At 55.4% G+C, this 26662-nt stretch overlaps 7 protein-coding genes across 7 annotated transcripts; 3 read left to right on the top strand and 4 right to left on the bottom strand.

Annotated features, from left to right (window-relative positions):
• Positions 1–846: 846 nt before the first annotated feature.
• Positions 847–2571, bottom strand: CTHT_0024960 (uncharacterized protein; the record flags this gene model as incomplete). Its single annotated transcript, XM_006692893.1, has 3 exons — positions 847–1201; positions 1300–2080; positions 2244–2571. 3 exons carry the CDS (start codon positions 2569–2571, stop codon positions 847–849), a joined length of 1464 nt encoding a protein of 487 aa, XP_006692956.1.
• A 1378-nt stretch (positions 2572–3949) lies between these two features.
• CTHT_0024950 (glutamyl-tRNA synthetase-like protein) lies at positions 3950–5924 on the bottom strand (the record flags this gene model as incomplete). Its single annotated transcript, XM_006692892.1, has 2 exons — positions 3950–5474; positions 5536–5924. 2 exons carry the CDS (start codon positions 5922–5924, stop codon positions 3950–3952), a joined length of 1914 nt encoding a protein of 637 aa, XP_006692955.1.
• Positions 5925–6321: 397 nt separating this feature from the next.
• On the top strand, positions 6322–7282 carry CTHT_0024940 (mitochondrial 54S ribosomal protein uL1m; the record flags this gene model as incomplete). Its single annotated transcript, XM_006692891.1, has 2 exons — positions 6322–6530; positions 6619–7282. The coding sequence occupies 2 exons, from the start codon at positions 6322–6324 to the stop codon at positions 7280–7282; spliced, it is 873 nt and encodes a 290-aa protein (XP_006692954.1).
• Positions 7283–7402: 120 nt separating this feature from the next.
• On the bottom strand, positions 7403–8386 carry CTHT_0024930 (uncharacterized protein; the record flags this gene model as incomplete). Its single annotated transcript, XM_006692890.1, has 1 exon — positions 7403–8386. The coding sequence occupies one exon, from the start codon at positions 8384–8386 to the stop codon at positions 7403–7405; it is 984 nt and encodes a 327-aa protein (XP_006692953.1).
• Positions 8387–10035: 1649 nt separating this feature from the next.
• Positions 10036–11952, top strand: CTHT_0024920 (putative transcription factor; the record flags this gene model as incomplete). Its single annotated transcript, XM_006692889.1, has 1 exon — positions 10036–11952. One exon carries the CDS (start codon positions 10036–10038, stop codon positions 11950–11952), a length of 1917 nt encoding a protein of 638 aa, XP_006692952.1.
• A 3582-nt stretch (positions 11953–15534) lies between these two features.
• CTHT_0024910 (uncharacterized protein) lies at positions 15535–21227 on the top strand (the record flags this gene model as incomplete). Its single annotated transcript, XM_006692888.1, has 3 exons — positions 15535–15634; positions 15722–20689; positions 20824–21227. The coding sequence occupies 3 exons, from the start codon at positions 15535–15537 to the stop codon at positions 21225–21227; spliced, it is 5472 nt and encodes a 1823-aa protein (XP_006692951.1).
• A 1428-nt stretch (positions 21228–22655) lies between these two features.
• Positions 22656–26155, bottom strand: CTHT_0024900 (uncharacterized protein; the record flags this gene model as incomplete). The annotated part of the gene is made up of 4 exons (XM_006692887.1): positions 22656–24887; positions 24968–24988; positions 25043–25140; positions 25198–26155. 4 exons carry the CDS (start codon positions 26153–26155, stop codon positions 22656–22658), a joined length of 3309 nt encoding a protein of 1102 aa, XP_006692950.1.
• Positions 26156–26662: the final 507 nt, after the last annotated feature.

The following is a 26662-nucleotide window of genomic DNA, read 5'->3' as shown; positions in this document are numbered from 1 at the left end:
CGGTATCTGGCCGTAAACTCCTTGCAAGTCTCAACTTTTGACAGGGGCCTAACGCGCAGGCAAGTCAATCTGCCGCTGCCAGGATGAGTCAAATGGCGGGGTGTGTTTTCTGCCTCAATTGACCGCCTAAATGCCAAGCAATACAAGGCACGGTCAACAGCACCAGAGCGCTGGATGCAGTTGAAGCCCTGCTGGTTTTCGGAAGAGGAACAACCGCCTTCCGAAATTTCGAGCCTGCCCTAACGCTTACTTCGGGAGATGGTGGCTCGTGCACAAGCGCCAACTGCAGATGTGCACGGATCATACTCCCTGTCTATATATTCTTGTCGACCTCGCCCGCTTCTTCCTCTGCTTCTTTTTCTTTTTTTCCTCATACTTACCTTGATTGGGCACACCTGGATCAAGAAGCAGGGGTGCCAGGGCGATAGGCCTGCATTGCACATCGTGGAGCCGGTCGTCTTGGATTGTCCTTCGGGGCCGTCCCGGTCATAATTTTTGATGTCCGCTTCCTCCCTGAGGATCTCTTTTTCGCTGTGAGCCCGACCACTGGCCGAGCCATGGAGAAGAAGAGGCTTTGATTCTCGGCGAGTTTTTACATGATTTTCTAGGAATATATGAAATATGAACGGTGAACATGTTGAATGGTCAAGTAGAATTTGATATTTAAAAATTGTCGGAATTGCAGATTGTGTGACTAGTGATAATCGGCACAACAGATGTCAAAATGACACTCAATGCCTATTTAATGCCTACTGTAGCATCTTGCATGTCAACCCGCTCAGTTCAGAATAATCTTTCGCTTTTCCCATGGCGTTTTTGCAATCTCTTTCCCATCCGAGAACCTCTTCACGCATGGATTGCCTCCTGCACCTCCGGATATACCTGTACCATCCGGTGATAGATATCGGCATGGTCGCGCATCAGCACTTCCGGATCCCAGGCCATTGCCACAAAGATTGTGTCAACACCACTGCTCAGAGGAGTGGTGAAGACGTTGCAGATCTGAAGGCCAATAAGGAAAGAAAATGCCACAACAACTGGTGTGAAGCCACCATCGTCATTGTACGCAGGCTTCGTGAACACCATGTACAAGTAGGACAACAGCGCGCAAGCAAAACCGACGAAGGTGGCGCCCATGCCGAGAACAGGGCCGATCAAGCACCCATTGATGAGTGCGTCGATGCCGCGGTCTTTGATCATCCTGATGATGAGGTTAGCTAAGCACAGTGCCTAGAGCAAAGCATGGGGAGAACTTGCTTCCAGGTATCCTTTGCAGCGGGAATGAATGCCTTTCCATACAACGCAATGTGGGCGAAGGCATAACGATTCAAGAACTGTACAGCCCAGTCAAGGATGGCGATGAAGCACCCAACAAGGCACCATAAAACCATGCCCAGAATGTCGCCATCCGAAGCAGCTTGCCGCCGAGCGATTGAGGCGAGCTGCCGCAAGAAGTTGATGATGGCCACCAACAAGCTTCCGAAGCTGATGCTGCCAAAGCTGTAGGTCAACGCTCTTTTCAACGCTCCGCGAGTAACCTTAGTCGGGTATCTTCTCGAGTTGAAGTACCACGAACCATACACACCGGCAATCGTGGTATGGATTGTGTTCTTGAGCCATTCCGAGATCCAGTACGCGGCAAACGTGATGAAGGCGATCAGCCCAACCACCTTGCCTGCGCTACACCCTCCAGCACCTTGCTGGCAAGCAGGATTATTGGGGCTTGGCTCGTACTTGACATACACCGCCACAAGGGTGACAGCATACCAGGCGGCAAAGGCTGCACCAACAATCCCGCCGATAGCACTGACAAGATAAACGTGACCAAACCCCTTTGCAACATCCATGGCTGTCTGCAGCATCAACACGCTGAACGGGATTTGTGAGCGCCAGCTGAGGAAGCAGATGATCATGAAGATTGAAAAGACCAGGAACACAATGCCGCCCGAGAGGTAATTCCGTGAAAGCATGTATATGGCTGTCACAAATCCAAAGACAATGTTGAGGATGCCCGTCGCCCAGATAAACTGCTTAGTAAAGCGGCGTGCCAGCCACATGTAGCCATAGCTCAACACGATAGCTGTTATGAGCACCCACAAAAATAGCCATATCGTGTGAGTTGTCAACCCAAAATCGTTACGTTGACCATTCAGATCACCAGAATTTGTGTGTCGAGTCGCCGCTACTTAGTGGTTAGCATACTATGCCGAGTGCATTAAGGCTGAACAAGGTGTCTTCCTCACCATAGCCTTGGATGGACATTCCCGAGACAGCAACGAAGCCAGCGCAAGTGAGCAGGAAGAGGATGCCAGCCCATAGGTCGTTCCACTTCGGCTTCTGGACGCGAAATACTTCGTCGTAGCTCGGTGGCGGAGTGTCTGGATATTTGGGATCCGAAGCCGGAGGAGGGTATGGCGGAGGAGCATCATCAACATTGTTATTGGGAGTTCCGGAGTTATAGGAGGCTTGCTGTTGAGGTGCCTTGCCTTCCCATCGAGAAGGGGAGCAACTGGCCTGGGGAGGAGGAGCTTGGTTGTAATAGCTGGCTGCCGCGCCGCCTGAAGTGGCCATGATGACAATTCGGTGGGACAATTGAGGGTTGCTCCGGCTCTGGTCTGTAATGCGGTGAGAATTCTTCAGGAGTTAGCCTTGGTTCTTGGACGCCAAGCGTTGATCATCATCCAAACGGCAGGGATATGAGCTCACCCAGAGACGCTCAGAAGCCCAGAAGTGTCTAGGTTGAAGAGAAATTGACGGTTGTGGGAGGGTAGTCACAGATACACTACTAAATGGATTGAGACACAAAGATTGATGGTGGTTGTAGTACAATAAAGCTGGTGCAATGCTACAACGACACCCATTAAGGTAGACTCATCCTGTCCAGCCTCGAATTTCAGGGGGAGCCACGACGGGGCTAATTTCCAGCAGATATCAGTGACGTCATGGTCAAGTCCCTGACAGAGCCGTCTGCATGCTGCCACACGTCGATTCAAGGGATTTGAGAACCACTTGTTTGTTGCCCATAACTTTTTGTCATACAGAATATTCCTCTTAATCTACGAGCCCCTTCATCACTGCACTCCTGTACTCGAACCATGCCTATGCTAGATCTAGTGTATAGACCCCGTCTTCACTCATCTTTTTGAAGTTTGTAGTTTGTAGTCCATCCTCCCTCTGCCTTGAATTACGGCATCCTCAGCATTCCAAAAAAGGCAATATTCGCAATTTGGCTCCCTTTATGGTCAATAGCTTCACCGCATCCTTTAGCGTGATCCAGCATTTGAGGGTCCAAGCGCTTCGCGCTTGTACGCGATGTGGCGCGACAGCCGACCACCTTCTAACATCCGTCTGAATGGCAGAAAGATATTTACTTTCTGAGCGCAGTGAAAAGTGGAGGTTGCGAAGCTTGAGCCTCGGGCAACACATCTTGTATCTACTCGTGAAATTTTTCAACCAACCATACCTTTGCCGGCTAACAATTAGGTAATGTTCTAGAGGTTCTGCGCGCCAACGATCTAACCCGGGTCATACGTAAACGGTTTTTTTCGTGAGTAAATAATGCTCATTTAAATATTAGAGCTGGAGTTCCCTTCCTATCTACCCACTTTTGCTCTCCCTGCATCGCTAATGTAGGGCTTTTTCTGGGCTGGTTTATCCATTGACCTCCCTGAACGTGATCAGGTTGTCGAAATCTTCCTCGCGATGTCACACAAGTCATCACCTGGTAATTCGCGCGAAACACGGCTGTGCTGCCTATGAGATAGGAATCCAGGCTCATATGCAATGCCAACAAATCTAGAGCTGGGGTGTATTTGGACTGATATCAGGACCACCAATTCGCTTGGATAATCAACATTGATTCCAATGATTCGATACCACAAATATTGTCTAAACGGTTTTTATATCCCACATCTACTCTGTCCATACTAACCCACACATATCACTCCATTTATTTCGGGCCAGTCTTGCCCGTAGGGATGCAGAAGAGAACCAGACGCTTACCCTTGGGACCCTCCTCGCCATCCTTCCAGTCGTCCAGACCCTTGTCGACCCGGTAGTAGCCACGCCTCTCGAGCTGAATGATATCATCCTTCTTCAGGACAGCAGCGGCCTCGTCGCACCAGGCATCATCCATTGTCGCGGTGTTGGGGTTCAAGAAGTCCTCCATGTTGTCATCCTCCTGCAGGACGTCCTTGGTGATGAGGTAGTCGAAGTCCCACAGCTCAGCGGGAACCAGCTTCTGATTCGACGCCAGCCATGTGATCTTTTTCTCGGTAGTCTTGACATCACCCTGCAGGTTGAGCTCGCAGGTGAGCGTGGGGATGGGATCAGCACTCGGGATGTTGCGGACGAAGGCATTTCCCCACGACATGAGCGTGATCTCCTCACCGTCCTTGAAGCTCTTCGCATCGGCCTGGTCAATCAGGATTTCGGAAGCGTAGACGACCTGTTTGGTGCCCACGTTCTTGTTCTTGGGGTGCAGAGGCTTCTCAGACTTGTAGGGCTCCGCCGGCGCCTCAGCACCCGTAACAGTTACCTTAACGACATCCTTCTGTAGGACAGCGGTGTAGCGGGGGGCGATGGGGTCAATCTCCTTCTTGTTGTTTGCCCAGAATGTGGTCCAGTCCATAGTGACGATGTTACGGCTAGGACCCTGCTTGAGAATGAAGTCGCGGAGGGAGTTGATCGTCATACCGCGCCTGCGAATGCCACGAATGGTGGGCATACGTGGATCATCCCAGCCCCAGACACGACCGGTGTCGACCAGCTTCGCGAGCTTGCGCTTGGAGAGAAAGGTCTTGATGAAGTTCATACGGGCGAAATCCCAGATGTAAACCTTGCGGAGCTTAAGGGTATCTTGGAACCACTGGTATTGAGGGTTGCGGTCGGTGTACTCGGTCGAGCGCATGGCGTGGGTGACACCCTCATAGCTGTCGACAATGGGGCAAGCAAAGTCGTATGTGGGATACATCTTCCACTTGGTGCCAGTGCGGTGATGAGGGGTCTCAACATTGCAGCGGTAGATGACAGGATCTCTCATGGCCTTGTTCGGGTTGTCGACAGAGATCTTGGCACGAATGCAGTGGCGAAGACCCTCCTCGCTGCCCTTCTTCATCTCTTCGAAGATGCGCAGGTTTTCCTCAACCGACCTGTCACGACGCTTGGACGCAATGCCCTTGAAACGCTCATCGCGCATAGTCTCCTGGTCGGTATCGTCGGCATAGGCATGTCCTTCCTTGATCAGCCTGATGCACATCTCATACAGGTAGTCAAAGTAATCCGAGGTGTAGGTCACGGAGTCGGGGCGGATGCCCATCATGGCGAGATCCTCGATAATGGCATCTTGGTACTCCTGTTTCTCCTTGGACGGGTTGGTGTCATCGAGGCGTAGCCGCAGCTGGCCATTATAGGCGATATGCGCGAAGTAATCGCTGAGCAGAGCGGCCTTGGCGTGGCCGATATGAAGGTAGCCCCTGAAGTGTGTTAATTGGGCAAATCTCGCTGAGCGGCTGGTGACATTGAGATCAAACTTACGAAGGCTCGGGCAAAAATCTGGTCACAACGCCCTTATCCGTGTCCTGGAGCGCTAGGTTATAGCTACCACCAGCCTTACTGGCCGCAGCGACCTTGGCCTTTGCTGCAGCATCCCGAGCCTTGATCTCCTCCTGGATCTCAGGGTAGTTGTCTTCGATGAAGTTGAACCATCGCGTGAGATTGACAAGGTTGCCGCGCTTGATGAAGGAGAAGGCAGCGCGATTACTGCGGAGAACCTGCCAGATCTTGGTGTCAACCTCAGAGAGAGTGTAGCCGTCAAGATAGGTGCGGAGGATGAGGTGCTTGTCGAGGGCCTGGAGGTGGGGCTCAATCGAGCGGAAGTCGCCCGCCAGAACCTTCTCCAAGGCCTTGATATCGTCAATCTTCATGATGTTTGTGAAGTTCTACGCTGGACTCGACACAGAAAACAAGCAACAATGAATGGGAAGCTTTGGATGGCTGGGTCTTGATGTCCGCCCTCGCTTGCTCGCCTGTCAGTTCTTGAATTTTTGGAGGGGCATTCGATGACTCCAATCCGTGGCGGGGTAGCCCCACCAACAACCGTTGCTGAGGCGCGCTGGCGGCCAGACGACCAGGGGTGAGATATGATAAGATAGCACACACTCAAGTCTTGGCATTTCCGCCTGATCAATCAGGCCATCAAGGCTCTTTCAGCTCGGACCCAACTTTTTTCTGGATGTCAATTGAGAGCATCAAAGACGGGACCCGTACCCCAAGTTCGCGACACTGCATAACTGCCACGGGTTTGGCAGCGGCGTCGGCACGATGGCTTCCCTCAACCAATGTCTTGCCTCGCTGGCAAGACTCAGCTTATCGGCGCCAGCCCGCCCAATATTAGCCTCAACGATCCCCAAATTCCTCGCCCCCGCCACGGCGACACCTATCGCTCACTATGCGACGGTCATTAAGCGGGCGCAAAAGAAAAAGAAGAACTACAAGACATATAAGTGCTGGGACTTGAGCGAAATGGAGCAGTTCTCCCTCTGCGACGCCATGAGGCAAGCTTTGGAACACCGAACCCCACAGCAGCAAACTCAGTTTGCCAACTGACACTGTCTTCAGGTATCTACGTGCTTTCGAGGTCGGCAACCCTCCACATGTGTCCAAGTATGAACTGCACGTCAAGCTGAGGACAGGAAAGGGCGGTCCCGTCTTGCGCAACCGTATCCGCTTCCCTCACCCAGTCAAGAGCGACGCCCGTATTGGTGTCATCTGCCCCGAGAACAGCCCCTTGGCGGCCGAAGCGTTGGCGGCTGGTGCTGTGGCCGTTGGCCAGGAGACACTGTTCGAGAGGATTCGGCAAGGAGATATCCCGTTCAACAAGTTGATTTGCCATGTGAACAGCGAGGCGGCCTTGAAGAAGGCCAATCTTGGGCGCATCCTTGGTCCCAAGGGCATGATGCCCAATCATAAGACCAAGACGATCACGCGTAATATCAGGGAGACGGTTGAGGAGCTCATTGGCGCCGATGAGTACAGGGAGCGTACGGGTGTGGTGAGGATTGCGGTCGGCCAGTTGGGCTTCACACCGCAGATGCTTTCGGACAATATCAAGGCCTTCATGTCGCTTCTCAAGCAGGACCTTGCAAATTGCGACGATAACCACCCCAAGTCGCTTGATGAGGTCGTTTTAAGCTCAACCCATGGGCCCGGGTTCAGCTTGGACGGCACCTTCTTCTCAAAAGATGAGAACTTGAAGCCGGAACACTTAACATCAGCTATGTAACTTTGCTGTATCATAGATTCATGTCATGTTGTATGTACCATAATTTCATGGAAAGCAGGGCGTCTCCAGAGGGATGGGTATCTAAACGGGTTTTTGTCTATGGACGCTTGCTCGTCACCTTCACTTTTCTTTGAGGGCCCTAACGGCATCTGCTTGCGCATCCAGAAGCCTGTATATCGCCAGGTACTTCAAAAGCCGGCCTTGACCCCTGGGCCCAGCTTTGCGGGCTTCCTTCAGCGCTGTGCTCAGATCAAGCAGGATTGTGTTGCGACAGCGCATCATTCTTTCCTCCATCTTCCTCACGTAAGGAAGATCTCGGCCGAGTGAGTTTGCAATCCGTTCAGTCGTTCGGCACTCCTTCGCCAGATTGGCCAGCTTCGCAGGACTGCTGCACACAAACTCCACTTCACCTTCCTCTTCTTCTCCCTCATCGCTGCTCACAATATTATCCCCCCAATCGTCTCCTTCATCGTCATCATCTCCCTCTCGTTCGTCGACCCGGCTCTTCCCCTTACCAACGCTCCCAACTGAAAGCCTCGACTCTAGTGCGGAGATTCGCTCATCTAACTCAAGCATCTTTCTCCCCATCTCTACAGCACTCCTAACTCCTTGCAGCTGAGTTGTTAGCTGACCAACCTCCGCCCTCTTCTCCCGCACCTTTGCTCGCAACTCATCCAGCTGACGCCGAAATCCCATTAGTGCCACACGCACATCGCCGACTCTATCCCCGCCGCCTTGTAGCTCATCGCCCAGCCCAAGGAAGGATGCATAGTGTGCGTTGACTAGTTCGATCAATTCTGCGTTGATGGCGGCGCCTCGATCTCGTAGTTCTGCACGCAGGTCTTCCAGCGTTTGATGCCGTGACGCTGGACCACCTGTATGGAGGGCTGATAGATACTCTGCGGCGTCGAAGTCTGGGGCTAGGAAGTCAGACCTGGAGAGGGCGGCGGGGAAGGGAAGTGGGGAATCTTCATCGAGTTCGGAATCTGAGGGGATCGGACTCGTAGACATGAAGTCGTCATGGTTCTGTCGATGCGGGGGAACGCTGGGGCGCGAATGGGAGGATGCTGGACGGGAGGGGAGCGATATGCCTAGTTGGGCCATGGTGGCGGTGATGGTTGTAACGTACAGCGATCGAGAGCTGGTTGGTTGTTGTTTTGGGTTGGGCAAGCTTGAGGACCTGAGTTTCTTGGATTATTATTTCGTGCGGAGAGCATATGTTATCCGGGAAATCGAGAAGTCAGTTCGCCTATAACAATGGTCTTGTTGATTTGGGCTGGAGTGGACAGTTCGCATCGTCAGGTCCACAACCTTCAGGTTCCTTGAAGATGGAACTGAGCTTGCTGTCGTTGTTCGCATCCAAGGCCGCGCTTCGGTGGTCTTGGCGGAATGTGGCCCGTGCGCAAGGGGGGACCCTGAGTCCATAATGCTCACATCAAGGAGTCAGAAAGGACTTTGAGAAGGAGCTTCCACAACATCCATTTTATATGACATAGAGTCCAAAAACAAAGTTTGTCGAATGTGTATTGGAAGTATGGTATCTAGGATATATAGGCAAATGAACTGAGGTTGTCCTCGAAGCACTGTCTGCTGAAGCGAGAGAGACCTCGGGGGCTAGGAATGTCATTGCATCATCGGCAGACAATAAGGATCCGTATGCTCAAGATGATTGTTCAACTAAAGCTCCAAACCTCTTGCCACTCTTCTCGGCTCATGGAATACAATGTCGGACATGTCGTTACCAGGCCCGCGGGCTCTGAGTGATGCCACTCATTGCGTGAGGGACGGTGCCAATGGCCACTCCGACATCGCACTAACACCCTTCAAGTCTCAAACCAACAAAGGCTCGCAACAACTGAAATGTGTTTTGTCGGCCAATTGGAATAATACAGTTCCAAGTCAGTTTTATGCCTTTTACTAATGCGTTTGCACTTCTTCAAAGCGGATCTCAGTTTCTCGACACTTCGGCTTCTTCACTGATCTTGCTAGTGAATCCGACGCATGGAAAACGGGGATGTCGGCGGATGGGGAAGTTGGGAAGCTCCACTGTTCCACACTTAACCATATTTAGAATAGTGCCATAAGTTAATCTTATCAATCAATCAGTGGTCCGATCCATCAGTCACCATCTCCATCTCACCTCTGCCGAATCATAGCGCTCAGCGACCCTTGCCGTGGAAGACATTTCCGGCCTCGCTGTTGCAGGTTTTTTTTTCGTGGGCTTGGCTCTCTTTCGGAGTTCACAAAACTGAAAAGGACTCCATCCGACAACTCCCACGACTCAACCTCGAGACCGGCCTTTTAATCAAACTCTTCAACCCGTCGTTAGCCGCAATTGCATCAGTTGAGAGTTCGGTTGACGGTTAATCGATCGTTGCGAGAGTGCGCCATCTCTAAAAGAGCGGACTGAGCAGCTTTCAAATCGACTCGGCGTATTCAAGCGTTTTCTACAATCACTCAAAATCAGGGTTGCGGGGTCGATTTTACCGTTCTGATCACTTGGGGCCATCGGACTCACAACGTTGCCATCAACCGCGGTCAAAAAACCATCAAGTCCAGGGTCGCTTGACGGTTGCTCAGTCATACGCGCTGTCAAACTCCACGTGTAACTCTATAGTAACTCTATAAGCTGGATACGCTTCGCCAACACGACCGGGCAGGCGTGCCATTGCGACATTAAACTTCGCTGAAGACCGCAGCAATATCGCACCGCCGTTCGGTCTGTTTTGGCAGTCCACACGGCTGCCCTCGGCATGGCGGTATCCGTCTCCGCCGGCCCCAGTACCGGGTCAAATGCGGACAATGCTGCCGCATCCCCGATCAACGCGTCGTCGATCACAGCGGCCGTCAGTCATAATTCTCCGGCTTCCGTGTCGAGCCCCGCTTCGGTTGCTTCTCCTTCCAGTGTCTCCACTTCGACGACCTCATGTTCGACAGCTCCTCCCCCTATTGCTATCCGGCCAAATCCAACCCCTAAGCCGCTGTCAATCAAGACTCCCAATCCTGCAACGCACATGTCTTCCAACGGTTCAGTACCGCAAGGGGGTTTGAGTATGACCACCAAAGAATGGGTGGTCCCTCCTCGGCCGAAGCCTGGTCGGAAGCCTGCCACTGATACCCCTCCTACGAAGCGCAAGGCACAGAATCGTGCCGCGCAGAGGGCATTCCGGGAGCGTCGGGCAGCTCGGGTTGGCGAGCTTGAAGAACAGCTTGAGTCGGAGAAGGCCGCCCATGAGAAAGCGGTTAGAGAACTGCAGGAGAGGATCAGCATGCTGGAGCTTGAAACGCAAACCTTGCAGTCACGATGCCGGTGGTTGGAGTCTGCTCTGGAAAGAGAACGTCAAAGTCGGAACGGTCAGGCCACCACGAGCTGGGACAGTCCCTCGATGGAGCCCCCAAGGCACACTTCTTTTTTCTCTCCCCAAACTCAGCCACAGCCGCAACCATCACAATTAGCTCCTGCTGCTGTGGCAGCCCCGGGCATGCGACCTTTGAAGCCAGCACCCCTGAAGAGCTCCATCATTTCTCCTGTTACTATTGAGCAACCGAAGCCTTTGCCGCAACCGTTTTCTATTACACAAATAGTGTCTCCTCTGGAAGAGGTGATTAGTCCCGTTGATCTGACCTGCGGAAAATGCGGGACAAACGGCTCTTGTGCATGCGCAGAAGCTGTTATGGCAACTACTGATATCGCAATCGGTTGCGGTAAATGCACACTTGGCAGTCGATGCCAATGCCTCGAGGAGACTCTCGGGGTTTCTGTCCCAGCAACATCCTCTGATCTCAAGAGGCCGGGGTCCCCTCCGCCAACATCTCCAGAGGAGAAGCGGCAGCGATCCGATGCCGGGATTGTCATGGAAACTGATTTTACTGCTATATTCTCCTCCCAGAGCAACAAAGACCCCGCTCCGTCAACATTTTCCTCTTCTACACAACCCCTAATGACATCCGAGCCTCCCAGAGACCCGTGTGGGTTCTGCAAAGAAGGGACATATTGCGTCTGCGCCGATTCAATGATTACTTCAGAACCACAACCGCTCATAGCACCAACACAGACTCGCACCCCTCCTCCATCCGAAAACGACGTTGCCCCGACCCCAATGGAGGTGACAGCAACGGGAGCCATCAAGCTCCCTAATCTGCGAAACGGCCAGCGACAGCATCGCACCGCTGCCAAGCCGCAGCAGCCTGCGGCTTCCGCAACCTTAAGCGGCTGCGGCCCCAATGGCCCCGGCACCTGTGCTCAGTGCCTCGCTGATCCCAAGTCCGGCCTCTTCTGCCGTTCCCTGGCTGCCAACTTCGAGAAGAACAACCCGGGCGCCAGCCTAGCTGGCGGAGGCGGCGGTTGCTGCGGCGGGGGCGGGCCAGGCGGATGCTGCAAATCTGGCAACAGCAACAGCGACAGCCAGACCTCGACCTCCGGCTTCGGCCTGAGTCTCTCGTGCGCCGAGGCCTACAAAACTCTGGCTAGCCATAGGCACTTCGACGAGGCGGCCGACGACATTGGGTCGTGGCTGCCGAAGCTGAAGGCGCTGCCTATCCCGCGACCCTCTGAGCCCGGCGCTGGTTCGGGGCAGGGGCTGACTCGGCGGGCGCCGATCGAGGTCGAGGCTGCTAGTATCATGAGTGTTTTGAAGGACTTTGATGTGAGATTTGGAAGGGGTGAGTAGAGCAGCGCTGGGAATCTTCTTGCGTGTTTTAATGTTGTTTGTATAATTTAGAGTTCTAGCTCTCGCATACGGGGAAAGGATCCGGTGCAGGACGGGAAGGTCATGTGCTTCTTTGCTACAATGGAAATGGATTTGCCTGATTCTTATATTTCTCTATTGGTTCCCCTGCCTTATCACATATCTCTTGTCATGCTTCCTCGACGTCGTTCACGGGGGGTTGATCACCCGGAGAGAGCGGTTGAAATGGAGGGGTGTAGTAGCATCTCAGATCAGATCACCATTTTCCTTAGGTCAGGGTGGGCGCTAGGGTTCATGCGGCCCGATATGCGGCCTGGCGGGCCACTAAAAAAAAAAAAAAGAAAAGAAAAGAAAAAGAAAACAAAAAGTATCATCAGGTATCTCCATCACATAACGCAGCTTCCCGTGTAGAATGGAACTAGTCGGATATCACTTGCATATGCCAGAGGCCGGGATGGCCGTTTAGGGGACTCGGATTGGATGGCAAGGGTTGGCACCTCTGGGGTGTGGTGTGGAAGGTTTGCAACAGGACAGAAGGGTCTGGTTGGCTAAATAAGGAGTTGGTAGAGTTTGTTTTTAGTGTTGTAAGCGTTACCATGTAGTAGCTAGGCACATCGACAGAGACGAAAAAAAGCACCCCCTCCCCCCTTCCCTTCTTCACCCAAGGACCGTTCAGCGGGATGATGGCCTACCCTGTTGTTTGTTTGGCTGGTCGCTCAAAGGGAAGGCCGCAAGTGGCAAAAATAATCAAGTTAGCCCTCAAGCACCATGCGTGTTGATGCAGGCAGAGTCGGCTGTATTGTCGCTCGGGAAGAATATCTAACAAGCCCGAGAGATTCTATGGTGTGCTCTGCTCTTCTGCTGCAGTTTTACGACACTGGAGCTAGCAGCTTTGCATATCATACATGCGGTTCTCGCGTCACGTACTGCATTCGATCCGGGCCCCCATACGGCTGCGGATCACACATCAGGCCGCGGTGCGGGAAAGAACCCTTTAGCATAGGGTAGGGTTGCGAGAGCGCTGGAAAGGGTGTAGGAGGGGCTATGTTGCAAGAGTCATCCCGGATCCGAGACAGAGATATGTTGTAACCACCAATTCGGCTACGGAGCATGAGTCCAAGAGCGTAAGACGGATGACCTACACGGTATGCCAGTAAGGGCCCGCAATGCCTGAGCTTGAGGACAGAGAGGATTGGCCAGCCTCAAGCAGCCGCATTTGGTAAATGGGAAATTTGATCGGGCATCATGTTGTGGAAGGGGGAAAGCAGCCCACTTGCAATCGGCAACTCGGGTTTGAGTAGGGTTGTAAAGGTACATTGCGAGTGCAGATCTCGGCCGGGCCGTGCATTATACGAGAGAGGACAGACCCGTTACACTACACAGAATCCTGCCATGGCTTCTTCAACAAAAAGGATGTCAGAACAGTGGTGAGAAGCGATGAGAGGCACGAACGATAGAGATTGAGGAGGGAATGTGCCAGCGCGCGCGCTGGCACTAGGTACATTCGGTACCTTGGTAGTAAAGGGACGCATGGGTCTCATGAGACAACATGGCAGGTCGGGAGAGGCGAGTCGGGTGGCGGCACTTGATTGGTGATAGACGGCTGAGTTGTCAACCCAACGATGCTGGGCGCGATGTCAAAGGTCGTGGACGCCAGAGATTGGACGAAACTCACATGCCGCCTGTTCCCCCCTGGGGCATGGGACAGGTGGGGCTGCATGCAAGGCCAACTCAGAGGGAGGGGCAAGCTTTGGAAAAGGCGATGTTCGGAGTGACTCGCTCGAGCAGTCTCAGGGCCACGACCTAGTCGCCCTGCTACAGTACCTCTAACGTGCTGGGGCCGGCAGTGGGAGACAAGGAGCACACACTGATGCGTTGATGGGACCCGAGGACGATATGTGTGGTATGGAGGAACTGCTGGGCGATGCATGGGTGTTTCGGAAAGCCGGGTCTCTGCTTCGTTGAGCTGCCGCGAACGGCCGGTCTGGAGTGGTGAGCTGGCAGCCGTTGCGGCTCTCTCGACCACTGGAACCACTGGAATGCCGTGCTTTGCGTCTACTGTGAGGGCGAGCGCGGCGTGGTTGTCAGGGCAAACCACGGGAGAAGCGAAGAGGATGGCCAGTAACCCTTCCGCTCTACCGAGGAAAGAATAGGGCAAAATGCTGCCACTGGGGAGAGGGGAGAGAGCAGACGGAAGAGCAGGCAATGACGGAGTGCCGTCGATGGCAAACTGCAAAATTCAGGGCTGATCAGGAACGAGATTGAGGAGCACGGCAGGAGGGACAGTGTAGACATCGTGAGAGACCCAATGGAGGGGCAAAAAAGAAAAAAAAAAGACCTAGGACCTGGGCTTAGGTTGGTTGTGAGGTCGTCGTTAGGTGTCGGGCGCTGACGGTCAGGCCAGGCATAGGTTGAAAATAGCGGAGTAACAGCTAGAGCTCTGCTTCGATTCCGAGAAGCGAATCGGACAGCGTGAGAGGCGGGAACTGCTGTGGCTCACCAGCCAACGCACATCTTGCAGCTCACGGCTCGGCCACTGCGCTCGAGCAGACATGGCAGACATAACAGCGTGGATTTGGCAGGGCAGGGCAGAAGACAGGAGATCTCATGAGTGGAATGGAAACCTGGAAGACGAATGATGTGCAAGCAGGCAAGGTAGGGGTTGTCGATTGGAGAAACCCGCCGCGGACTGTGGGCCCGCTGGGCCTTCAGAACCCTGAAGTCGGGGGGAGGGAGAGGGGAAGGGGGGGGGGGAGGGCGCGCGCTGGGCTGGAGCTTGATCAGCGCCCAGCCCAGTGGCCTGGACCCACCAGAGCGCTGTTGCTGCCTGTCTCCGTTGGGAATGGCGGCCCCTCCTCGTTGTCTGTTAGTGGCTGGATAGCCCTACCCCACGTTTCTACATCAACGCTGGGCAGGGACAAGTCGTAGACAAGCTGCGAGGAAACGACGCTCCCTCTTCCTCTTTCTTGCGCTTTCCGCACCCAAGTCTCTGCCCCATCCCGCCTCTCTCTTCCTCCCAATCGTGGCATTCCAGCTTCCATCAGAGCCAGCCTTAGTCCAGGGGTTAGCGGTTAGCGTAGCCCTGCAACGTCAGTGATCGTCTAAGCGCCCCGGCTTCCAAGCTTTCGACGAAGCACTCAAGAACCTCAGCCGCTCCTTAATTTTTCGACTGACGACAGGTATTTTCGGACGGAACAATGCCCACGCGGGACACTTGACCCCGAGATCCCCTTGGTCGCAAGCCGGCCAGAGCCGAAGCTATCCATTGTTTTGGTGCCGCACGCGCGCCGTGTTCGACGTCAACGCCCTCATCAAACATAACCATCAGCACTAACATCAGCACCAGCGCCAGCATTCTTGAGCTCCCCGCCTTCCCTACTTTTGCCTGAACTTGGTTTTTTTCTGTCTGCCTCCCCACCAGCCCACCTCGCCTGCTACCCCGCCTCGTTCTTAGGGAGACGGCGCCCGGCCCTCGCAGACCCCTGAGCCCCTCGGTAGACAGTCACGCTGCTGTACACAGAAAAATACACCCAGATCGGCTGGTTTCCGCACCCGTAGCAGCATATGGGCGATCGCAGTCGCCCATTCGACACCCCCCATGGGTCTATTATGAAGTCCATGCAGCGCGGTCTCTCATCGCCAGTCGACGTTCACCCATCGCCGCGTATGTTAGGAGGGCTACGAGCCGGGATCTCGCCCGTCCTGCCTTGGAGAGCGTGAGAATTGCTGACTTGTTTTCCTGCTTCCACAGCTCGGTCGGCCCCTGCGAGCGCTGCTTCGCGATCAGCAACCCCATCCCCGTCCGACGGCCATGTCGAAGTTGCGCACTCCCGCCCGAGGCGTTTCGGGTCGCGAAGCCCGTCCCGGGTGAGAAGGGACACCATGACGCCCCCGGGCCGCAGGATCGACGACCTCGCGAGGCGCTCGTCGATGCATCGCCCATCCTCTTCGCTTCAGCTGCGCAACAAGCCCATCATCATTGACCAGCCAAGCACCCGGACCTCTACCCCTGTGCCCGCTCACCATGACTCTCCCGACGGTTTGGACATGCCCGGAGCTTCTCTGCCCTCGCCGGATGCCGGTAGCACCAAGAGGAATTTTTTGCGGCCACTGCTTGCCGACGTGTCACTGTACACAAACCCTTCCCTCGGCCTGGACCCTGAGGAGAGCACAACCTTGGAGGAGCTCGCACACCTTGTGCGCCTCTCTAAGTTCCAAGAGCGCAAGCGCGCAAACACTCGAATTCGCCTGCAGAGGAGCTTAGTAGCGACGGCTCTTTCTGCACGCTTGGTGAGATGCGGCGACATGGCTCATCTCAGCTTGGTTGACAGCTTCCGCGGCGACGACAAGAAGACCTTCGCCGCTCTGTACAACGCTGTCATTGACGTTCGGCGGAGCTGTGACGAGACCCGCAGATATGCCCTTTTGGAGCCGGATATGGAGTTGTTGCAGCCGCCGGCCTTGGTTTCCTCGGAGAGTTTGGAGACCCCGGCCGGCTCGGTCAACGGCGCTAGTCCCTCCCTGAGCGCCGGGACTCCGTTTCTGAATGAAATCCCCCCTTCTGCCCGGGAGACCTTCCTCAAGTTTCTTTCCCAGATCCGGACCAACCCTGATTATCTGGCCTCTCGGCTTGTGTCGCTGAACAGCGCCGAACTGGCGGCGCTTACTAACTTTCACCAGGTGCTCGAGCCCGTCGAGTCTGTTCTTCCCTACCACAGTGGCCGAATTGCCGGTCGCTCGGTCTCCAGCTCTGCCTCCCATGCCCATGCCGGTTCCTCTTACGGCGGAGCCGGGGGCCCAGGGCGCAAGGAGCGGACCGCGCTCGAACGATTGTTGTCCTTCCAGCGCCATGACGCCCTCTCGGCTCTCATCTACACCTGCTTTGCTAACTCTGCAGGCCCCGACAGCGCCGAAGACAAGCGCAGAACAGCGACCTGGGCCAATGCCTGTGCCCGCTTGATTTCGGCGGCCACGACAGGTGGTGAGCAAACGGTTATCACAGTCCTGAATGTTTGGGTATCCATGCGGGAGTGGGCCGGCAGGTCCAACATGGAATGGTATCTCATGAAGATCCTGGAGGACGGAGCCTTCCTCCTTGACCGTGCTGAGGACCAGTACGGGACCCGGTTCAACGTCTCGGATTGGACGCCCAAGGATCAAATCGCTGCTGAGGAGTTTTACACCCGTGCCGTGGACGAGCTTTTTGAGATCATCGATGACGAGGATGCCACCGGTATTCCAGAAGGCCTTCTGGAGCTTGGCAACGAGATCCTGAAGTATTTGGACAAGAAGCTTGTTGACGTGACACGTCGCTGGCTTGTCGCCAAGTATCTTTTCACCGTCTGGCTGCTCGGGGTTGTCATCCATCCGGAAGCCTACGGCATGATGGCCGAGTATCACATCACGGAGTACGGTCGGCAGAAGATTCTCAAAGCCGTGGCTATGCAGGCGCAAAAGTACGTCGTGGACAAGCTGCAGAGCCCGGGTCCTGTGTCGGTTCCGCCAAAAATCAAAGACCACATCGAAAACATCTGCAGCCGTTTCAAAGATGGTGGTAAATCCGCCAAGAAGCCTCGACTTTTGCCGGCGAGGTCCATCACATCTCTGAAGGAGACAGCAGAAGTTCATCCTTATCTTGTGATCAGCCCAGCTGACCTGGTAACTATGGTCAACGCACTATTTCCCGAACGGAGGCCGCAGTCGTCGCATTCCAGCGGCTTCCGGTCTGCGGCTCCCTCCGTTTCTGGCTTTTCTGCGATTTCCCAACCTATGTCAGTCAGAACGGTGCCCAGCAGCTTTGACAACATGTCCGTTCTCAGCACAAGCGCTGAGTCGTACGGCAGTGACGCGAGCACGTCGAAGGAGCAAACGCTTGTAGACGAGGGTAGCCCTCGCCGTTCCTCTCCTCCTCCCATCCCTGAGAATAGACCGAGTAACTATGAAGAGGACGGCTTTCAGCTGCGTATTGCAGTCCAGGAGATGGCGCAAGCCCTGGGCCAGGATGTCGTGAACGGCTCCTGCCACCCGTGCGCCGAGCGTTGGGCTGTCTTGTTCATCTCGGCCGACGGGAATCAGCTCTCCACCAACATGACGTATGATCCAGATGATTTAGAGGATGAGGAAACCTCGTCAAACGCCAGCGACACGGAGGACGAAGAGTCGGGACCCGAGAGGCCTGAGCTCGATAGGGACTATCACCAGTTGCGTGACTCCATCCTCAAGCTGGTCCAGGAATATGAGATTCCTCAGAGCGTGGATAGCGATGGATCTAAGCAGACATTTAGCAACCGAGCCTCGAGTCTGAAGAAATACCGTTCAAAAAACCGGATCATCACTATGGGCAGCCGGAACCCTTACCGACAGCGCGCTACCAGCTTTGGCAGCGCTGCAGGTAGCCCTCCACGCAGCGACAAGGGCAAAGGCTTGGACGACGACATTGACTCGCGGCCCCAGCTCATCACCATGCTGGAAGCTGCGGTCAGGCAGTCCCGGGCTCAGTCCGATTTCGTTTCGGCGCACCTATACTGGCGGACACTTCAACAGCTAAACGCCATCACTTCCGAATCACTGCGTCGTGATGGATTTGCTGCGCTGTTGAACATCTTTTCACGCGGTCCGCGTGATTCCATTCGTCGGTCTGCCGTTGCAATCGAGGAGTATGATGCCTGGTTGGTATGGTTGAAACAGAGTCAGGAGCGCGTTGACGGCCTCATTGACAACATGATGCGCCGCCTGAGGGCGTTGAGAGACAAGATGTGGTATGTGACTGATGTCCGGAACTCGGCCCCCTACGAAGACTCCCGCAACGTCGCTGCTGCGCTCAAAACCATGGGTACCCCTCGGCGCTGGGCTTCATTTCAACGCATCAAGAGCCACATGCAGAGAGGGCCGGCTTCGAATTACATCTACAAGACAGAGTCTCAGGTCCTGGAACTTCTGCACGCTGAAGAGGAGCAGGGCGGGCCGAATAAGCTGCGCGATGAGCAGGCAGAGAAGACGGCGCGCTGGTTGGATCAATACCAGATCGTCAACTTCTGCCAGGGAGAGGAACGCATCCATCGGTTCTGCCTGGAAGTGGACAGCTGCGTGAACAAGCTTATCGGCGAGAGCATCGTCGACGGGCCTGTTCTCTGGTCCAGCGAACTCTATGCTCGAGACCGTCGCTCTTTTGAGATGAGCAAAAACACACGCAGCCGCGACCAGGACAACCAATCGGTTTGGGACGATTCAATCAGCATTGTCAGCGATCCGTCGGATCAGAGGTTCGTCTCGGTCAGCCGGCCGGCATCCCTCAGCAGCCGAGGTTTCCGTCAGAACTGGAGCGACTCGAGCAGTCGCTTCAGCAGCTTTTCGCGTGCCCCTACCGTCGTCTCTGAGCCCCTCGACAGCCAGGAGTATTTCGGCGCGTCGTCTCCTATCCACCAAATTGATCCTAGCGCGACGTTCTGGTCGCCGTTCCAGCAACACCATCGAGCTACTTCCCCCAGCGCTGCTTCCAGGGCGCATTCGCCGACGACCAGCGTCACCAACCTCTCGGGCTCCTTCCACTTTGCCAGCCATCCGTCGCACTCTCAACAATCCATCGGCCGGTCTGGTGCCTCGACAACTTCGTCTACCGAGACGGTACACCAGCAGCGGATTTCCGACGAGAAAGCTCGCTTCCTTGCTGAGCTAAGGCAAACTCTGACCAGCCTTCTCCTCTCTGACCTTGGCAACCTCGTTTTTGCTCGCGGCTCGGAAACGGACGCGTGGTTTGAGGGCCTAGGCCAGGAGTGCATCGATCGCCGAGAGGCGATCCAACGCCGTGCGCGCAAAGCCATGGCGAAGGAAAAGCGCAAGTCTGTCAAGTCTGGGCTGAAGCAGAGGTTCCTCGAAAAGAACGGCAGCTTCGGTGACCTTCGGCTCAACGACGCCCACAGCGAGAAGGCGCTTTCGGATACGCAAAGCCTCGGAGCCCCGGAGGGTGCGGCAGGCAGTCATCATGGCAGTGTCCACGGAGGCAGCGTCTACGGCAACGAGAGCACGGCGACTACCGAGACGATCTCGGCCCGCAAGAAGGATGAGTCCAGGAAAGATTCTTTGCCAGACTTCCCATTTGCCAAGGCGTACCAGCGTTTGCTCAAGATGTTTTGCGTACATCCTAACCCTTATGCGAAGCTCAATGCCCTTTATGAGCTACAGCACTTGATCATCGCCTCGCTCAACACAGGGTCGCGGAGAGCCCGTCTGGCGTGGGCACGGTCGCGGTCTGAGCTGGGCTCTACCTCCTCTCACACCGAGGAGCATGGATCCGGATCGGGTGCACGCCTTCAATCTCTGGAGGAGCGCATCGATAATGTCAAGGAGCGGCGCTCGCACACTCTCCTTCAATCTCCTGCCGTTGGCTCCGGTCAGGCTGGACGACTGCCTGCGGGCGCTGGCAACGCCGAGACTCGCTCCATCGCCGGTTTCGCGGCGAACACTGAGGTCGTTCCAAACGTCCTTCAAGCCTTGTTCCGCGACCCGAACCTCCGACCCAAGACTCTGTTCCGTGACCTGCAATGGATATCTGCCTTTGTCCCATCGTCATACCTTGACACGGAGAAGGGCAAGGCCTTCTGGGATGCCGGCTTGGCAGCGCTGGTTCTCAAGCAAGAAGTCTGTCGCACCATGGTCGAAGTCGCGGACGAGATAGTCAAGAATTACACGCAGTCTCGCAGCGCCAGCAGCAACCGTCCTGGTACATCCCACTCTACCAGCACCATCTCGGCCCCTGACCCCCAACCAACAACCCTAACCCTGCCGACTCGCCTACCCCTCCTTCCCCTCCACCTTCCCCGCTGCCGCTGTCCAGCCGCTCCCTGGCCGACGCAGCCAAAATGTGGACCATCACCGCCAAAGAAGGCGACCCGACCGCGCAGCGCGAGCTCGCTATCTTCTACCTGTCCAACCCGGAGCTGGTCCCGCGCACGACGCTACCGCTCAGCAAGCCGCGCGACATCTTCAAGCGTCAACTCATGGAGAAGTACGGCGGCGGCAACAGCGGCGGGTCCGGGTCGAGACATCACCGCAGTAGCGACTATCACCATTTTGGCGCGGATGTAATGGGGCTGGGCGGTGCTGGCGGCGCTAGTGGTGAGGATAGCGGCTCGGGAGATATCAAGCGCGATCCGGCGCTGATGTGTATTGCGTTCCATTGGATGGAAGCGGCGGAGAAGGGAGGGGATGAGGTGGCGAGGAATTTTATGGCGCAGCAGTTAGGGGGTTTGCTGGGCTGAGCGTGGATGAGTTGTGAGAATGAGGAAGGGGTTCCGATGTTTTGGGTACTTTGTTTCTTTTTTTTTTTGGTTTTTTTTGGTTTGATTTTTTTGGCCTGATTTCTTGATTGATACCTTGTCTTCTTCTGAGCATTATCGTTTTATACCTCTCCTGTTGTTGATTCAGGTCATCCCATCATATCATCCTTGGCATACATACAACAACATTACACTGTATTTGGTCCTTGCTACGCGGACTCAGTTGCTGGACAGCTCTGCGGTTGGTCACTTTCCCTTTGCTCTGGTAAATTGTCCTTCGTTCTCTCTCGTCGGGCTCCGGTTGAGTCGGTAGGCATTGCATCATTTGCATCATGTCAGCTCTCTCCACCTAAGCTTAATTGCTCCCCTCTATTGTCATGGTTTGGCTTTCCCACATGATCATCTTGTTCAACACCGTAGGTGTGGGATTTTGGATAGATAGGATCTTGGCTTGGGTTTCACACCCTCCAACTGGTAGCATCTGGGTTCTTGATTTTTAGGATAGATACCTCCTTGCCAAGGGCATTCAATGGAGTTGCAATGATACCAGTTCTGTTGTCCGGAGCTGCCCTAATAATATTGCCTTAATGTCTGATGTTGCTGTTGCTCACAAGCCACAAACAACTTGTTTAACTCGGCTACCAGTAATCCGTACATTCTGAAACGGGTTATGATATACACAGGGAAATAGAGGGAAGCAGTGTTGGTGCAGTTCGAGAGGTCTGCCTGCATACTCAGCTCAATGCCATGGTGTCTGCTGGAGTTCCTCACTTGTGATCAAAAAGCTCTGATTGTGCATATATGTGCCACTGGCAAAAAGAATGCCCCAATATTGTGTTCGTTGAAATTTTTCAGAATATGGTAAGAAAAGAAAAGAAAAGAAAAGGAACAACTACATAGAAGATGATACATGTATGGAGGGGGGGTGTGTGTGATAGAGCTGGTGTTAACAGCTGAGCCGAATCACCATCACAAAATCTGAGAGCTTCTCCAAGTAATACCATTTATAGTGATGCATTCGCTGTCTGTAAAGTGCTACTGCACACAAAAGGCCCTCCTTGAGCCCCAGAGACACAATCATCATCATCATCATCATCATCATCATCATCATCATCCTCATCCTCAGCTCATTCTTCAATTCCTATCCTCTATCGTCACCTTTAACATACATTAATTACCTAAGAAATCTATCAGTCAGGTCCGGTCAGGTCAGGTCAGTAAAGTTCCTTCTCGCTATGCGGTCCACACGAGTATCCCATGCCATCACCCCTCTTCAAAACATCTTTCCAAGCAGCATCACTTGACATTACGTCTTTACAATAACCCATCACATATATGCAAGCACCCAAACAATAAAAACACCTCCCCACGTGCGCAAGTAGGCAGGGTAGGTCATACCACACTCACACCTCACCTCGCCCTCCCCTTTCCGGCACTACTCCTTCCATCCCACGCGCTGACATCTGTCTCAACCATCTCGATGGCCTCCAGATTTGGAAATCTCTTCTGGAAGTCCCGAATATAGTCATCCTTCTCCGCCTCCGTCATCTCCAGCAGCGCAGGGCCCTTCATACCGGGCAGATCCACAGCAAGCAACGCCTCAGTGGTGCTACCACTTGTGCCGGTGCTGATACCCAGTCCCTGGTTTGACCCAGTGCTCCTCAGCTTCCCGGGCATAGCTGGCAGGGAGAGGTGTTTGCCGGGAGAAGGGGGTCTGATGCCCGCACCAGCACCACCTGCCCCGCCGGTAGCAGAGGTGATGAGATGCGTCGGCTTCGGAGGGGCGACGGGGCGCACGGTACTACGGCCTGTGGACGAGGGCTCTATGGAAGATGAGGTAGGCGGGCGAGGGACCGTGCTGCTGGAGCCAGTGATCTGGGCGGCGGCGATGGACGCAGAGACAGGCTTGCGTGGGACAGTCGGACGGCCGTCACTTGCGGCCGACGTCTGGGGACGAGTAGGAGAGCCGGAGGTTGACTGAGCAGTAGCCGCAGACGCTGCATGGGCGGCATCGCTGTAGTGACCATAGCCCTGCGCGGTCCGCGGGACGGTCGTCGAAGAACGCGTGCTCTCTTCCAGCAGGCTCTGGACTTTGTTTTGGATCGAAACAGCGCGAGAAACACCGCCGATGCTCTTGGGCAGCGGGGTCGGGTTGCTCGTCCCGTCAGTCCTTTGGGCCACACGGGCGCGATATTCGGCCTGAGCAGCGGCAACGCGGGCTTCTTCCTGTGCCAGCAGACGGGCCTCGTGCTCGCGACGCTGTTCGGGGGTCATATCTTCCCAGTCGGGACTACGACGGCCATCGCTGCCATCATCGATCGACGGCTCTGATCCGGGAATCGGGGTGAGCTCGCGGCGCTCCAGCTCTTTTAGAGGAGACGGCGCGCGGGCAGGCTGTGACGAGGAACTGCTCTCAAAGCGCTTGAACGCCTCGCTGAACTTGCCAGAGAGGATAGCCTTGGTCCCCCCAGCAAGGGACGACAGGCTGCTGCGCTTAAGGTGCTTGGAGGTACGATCCTTTTTCTTATCCGGTTCCTCCAGTTTGCGCAAGAATTCGACGTTCGACTCGATGGTCGTCTCCTGCTCCGCTGGCGACGGCGGCGAGCTCCTTTCCAGGGAGCGCCTCTCGAGCGAATGGCGAGGGGATGGCAGAGCAGGAGACCTAGATCTCGCTTCCTGCTCTCGCAAGAAGTCGAGATTAGACTCCAGGTGCGTGCTGACGGGCCTTGGCTTGGCAGCAAGTCGAGACATCGGTCTCCCAACGTCCACATTTTCCAGGTTCGGGCGACCGCCTTCCAATGATGGCCGCGACGAAGACGGATGGCGATCATGAGACGGTTGCCGCGCGAGACTCGAGTAAGAGGGAGCTCTACTCGCCGTGCGGGACATTGGCGAATCGACGCCAAGAAGCGAGGAGTTATGGCCCGTCGGGGACTTCGGTAAGCTTGCTGCACGATGACGTTCAGTTGACGGGACACGAGTAGTAGTAGATGGGAATGGCGGAGCTTGCTCCAGGGTCGGAGATGTCATCGTACCGGTGGACACCATGATCGGCTTAGGCTTCGGGGCTTCTGCCTGTGCCATGGCTGCCTGCGCCTGGTTTGAAATAGCCTGGAGCTCGGGAGTGCTCTGAATGATGGCCGAGGCGCGGCTGATCTCTGGCTGCCTAGGCGGCGATGAGACGAGCGACGTGTCGAGCGGCGGCGGCTTGTACATGCTTGTTCGCTTCATCTCGACTGACTGTCTGTTGCTCACCGGAGCCGGCGCAAGCGCAGGGGGGAGGACGACAGGTTTGATTTGGAAAGCCTCATCAGCCAGTCTCTCCACAACTCTCTGCTGGAGATGCGGCTGAGGTTGCGGTGGCAGCGGCTGCTGTGGGAGCGAAGGAGATGGGAAATTGCTGCTATCAAAATTGAACTTCTGCCCTCTGTCATGAAGCAAAGTGAACTCATCAAGTGTGGGAAACCTGGACGAGAGCTCGTCTGCGCCTGGTAATGGCAAAGTTTTCCCATCGAGCGCAGCAAAGGGATCGCCGTTTGTGACTTTCGGAGGGGATGCGGTTGGCCGACTCGCTGGCTGAGGGGCGGGCACGCGGCCGCGCCTCATGCGCTCGACCTCGGGAATGACTTGTTGGGGTGTGGGCTGAGGAGAGAAGACAGCGCCAACAACTGGTGGGGATCGGGGTCGGGAAGAGGCTTCTGGGTTTGCGGTGCGACATCTACCTGTGTCCTGCCAGAGTATATCTAGAAAAGGAGTTAGCCCGAGGTTTCGCATCATGGCTAGAGTTTCGCACTCACATCTTTGATAGGCGGCTCTCGACCCTGCATGGCACAAGCCTCGCGGAGCACCTGATAAATGTTAGGCCTTGCCTGGGGGTTCTCCTGGAGCATCCAAGCTGGAGACGGTCAGCATCCAAAGCCCCGAAACGAGCAAAATTTACTCGAGAGCATACCAATCAGCCCGCGTAATCTATCGGAAAAGACAGGATAGGAGGGGAACTTGTAGCTAGCATTGAGGATAGCCAGCGTACCCTGTTCCTCGAACGGAGTGGTGTAGTAGCACAGCTTGTAAAGCAGGACGCCAAGAGCCCAGATGTCAGACTTCTCGTCAATCGGAAGCTTGCGGTAAACATCGACCATCTCGGGACTGCGGTATTGCATGGTAGTATGCTTCTGGACATCCTCGTCGATGGCACGGCACTCGGCGGCGGTGGTCGGCGCGGGACGAGGGGGGGCGGCAGAGCCAAAGTCGCACAGCTTGAAGCGGCGGGTGTTCCCAACAAGCGTGATCAGGACGTTCTCAACCTTGAGATCACGATGTAAGAGCGGTGGGCGCAGGTAGTGCATGCAAGCAACGCCCTCGGCAACGTCAGCGAAGATGGTCAGGATCTCGGGCTCAGTTAGGCGGTGTTGCAGACGGGTGTTCATGAAGTCGATCAAGCCGCCGCCGTTGCAATACTCCATCAGCAGGAAGACCTCGTATCCGCCGCCACGCAGCTCAGAGGCATGCGAGTCGATGTACGTCACAATGGCGCGGTGACCCTTCAGGCGCTTCATGGTTTCGACCTCGGTCCGCATGCCTCGCAGCGACTCCTTGTCAGGCACAGCGACGCGCTTGAGCACCGCCAGATCGGTGCCGTTGATCGGGGCTGGCAGCTTGACCAGGTAGACGTGTGCGAAGCCGCCCTCGGAAAGGTACTTCTGGACGACGACGCGGTGATTGCCGACCTGGATCTTCGTGCCGGGCGCAAAGGTGCCGGGCGGGGGCACGGGGCCGCCGTGGCCGGGCATTGCTGCGTGCGGGACTGCTGCCGGCGCCGCTGCTGCCATGGGATGTGCTGCGTATGCCGCTGCTGCAGCGGCATGATGGTGGCTGGCAGGTCGAGGAGCCGCCTGGCCGTACGAAGCCATGGAGCCTTATGTGTTGGAGGGCTGTTGGAGGGCTGTTGGAGGATAGGAGGGCGGGATGGCGTTCGTCGAGGCGAGCGAGGTCTTGGATGCTCAGGAAGGCGGTCGGGCAAGGGAGCCGCAAGGCTGCGGATAGTGCCGTCTCGAGTCTCGCGTTGTCGTGGTGTCTCGAGGAATGGCAGAGAGGACGGCGGGCGTTGCGCCAGCAATGGCAGCAATCCAGATGGCGGTCGGGGGCTTCGCGAGCGGCCGAAGAATGGATAGAGCACCTCAGACCTCACTCAGGGCATCGAAAGAAAGGGGAGGTCGGTGTGAGCAATGCGTGTTCTAGGCGGCGGGAGCGCAAGGCATGGCCGGTGGTGTCGTCCAGCGATGGGAGCGGTGGTAGATGTGGGATAAAAGCAAAAGGGATGCTGGAAGGGACCAAGCAAGACAGCAACCGAACCTGCAAATACCAAATCCAGGGGCCAAGGAGAGAGGACGGAGGTTGAAGCGGACTTTCTGAGTGGA

The sequence above is a fragment of the Thermochaetoides thermophila genome (genome assembly GCF_000221225.1).
Source record: "Thermochaetoides thermophila DSM 1495 unplaced genomic scaffold scf7180000011816, whole genome shotgun sequence".
Classification (NCBI taxonomy): domain Eukaryota; kingdom Fungi; phylum Ascomycota; class Sordariomycetes; order Sordariales; family Chaetomiaceae; genus Thermochaetoides; species Thermochaetoides thermophila.
This window is presented reverse-complemented; position numbering and strand designations above follow the sequence as displayed.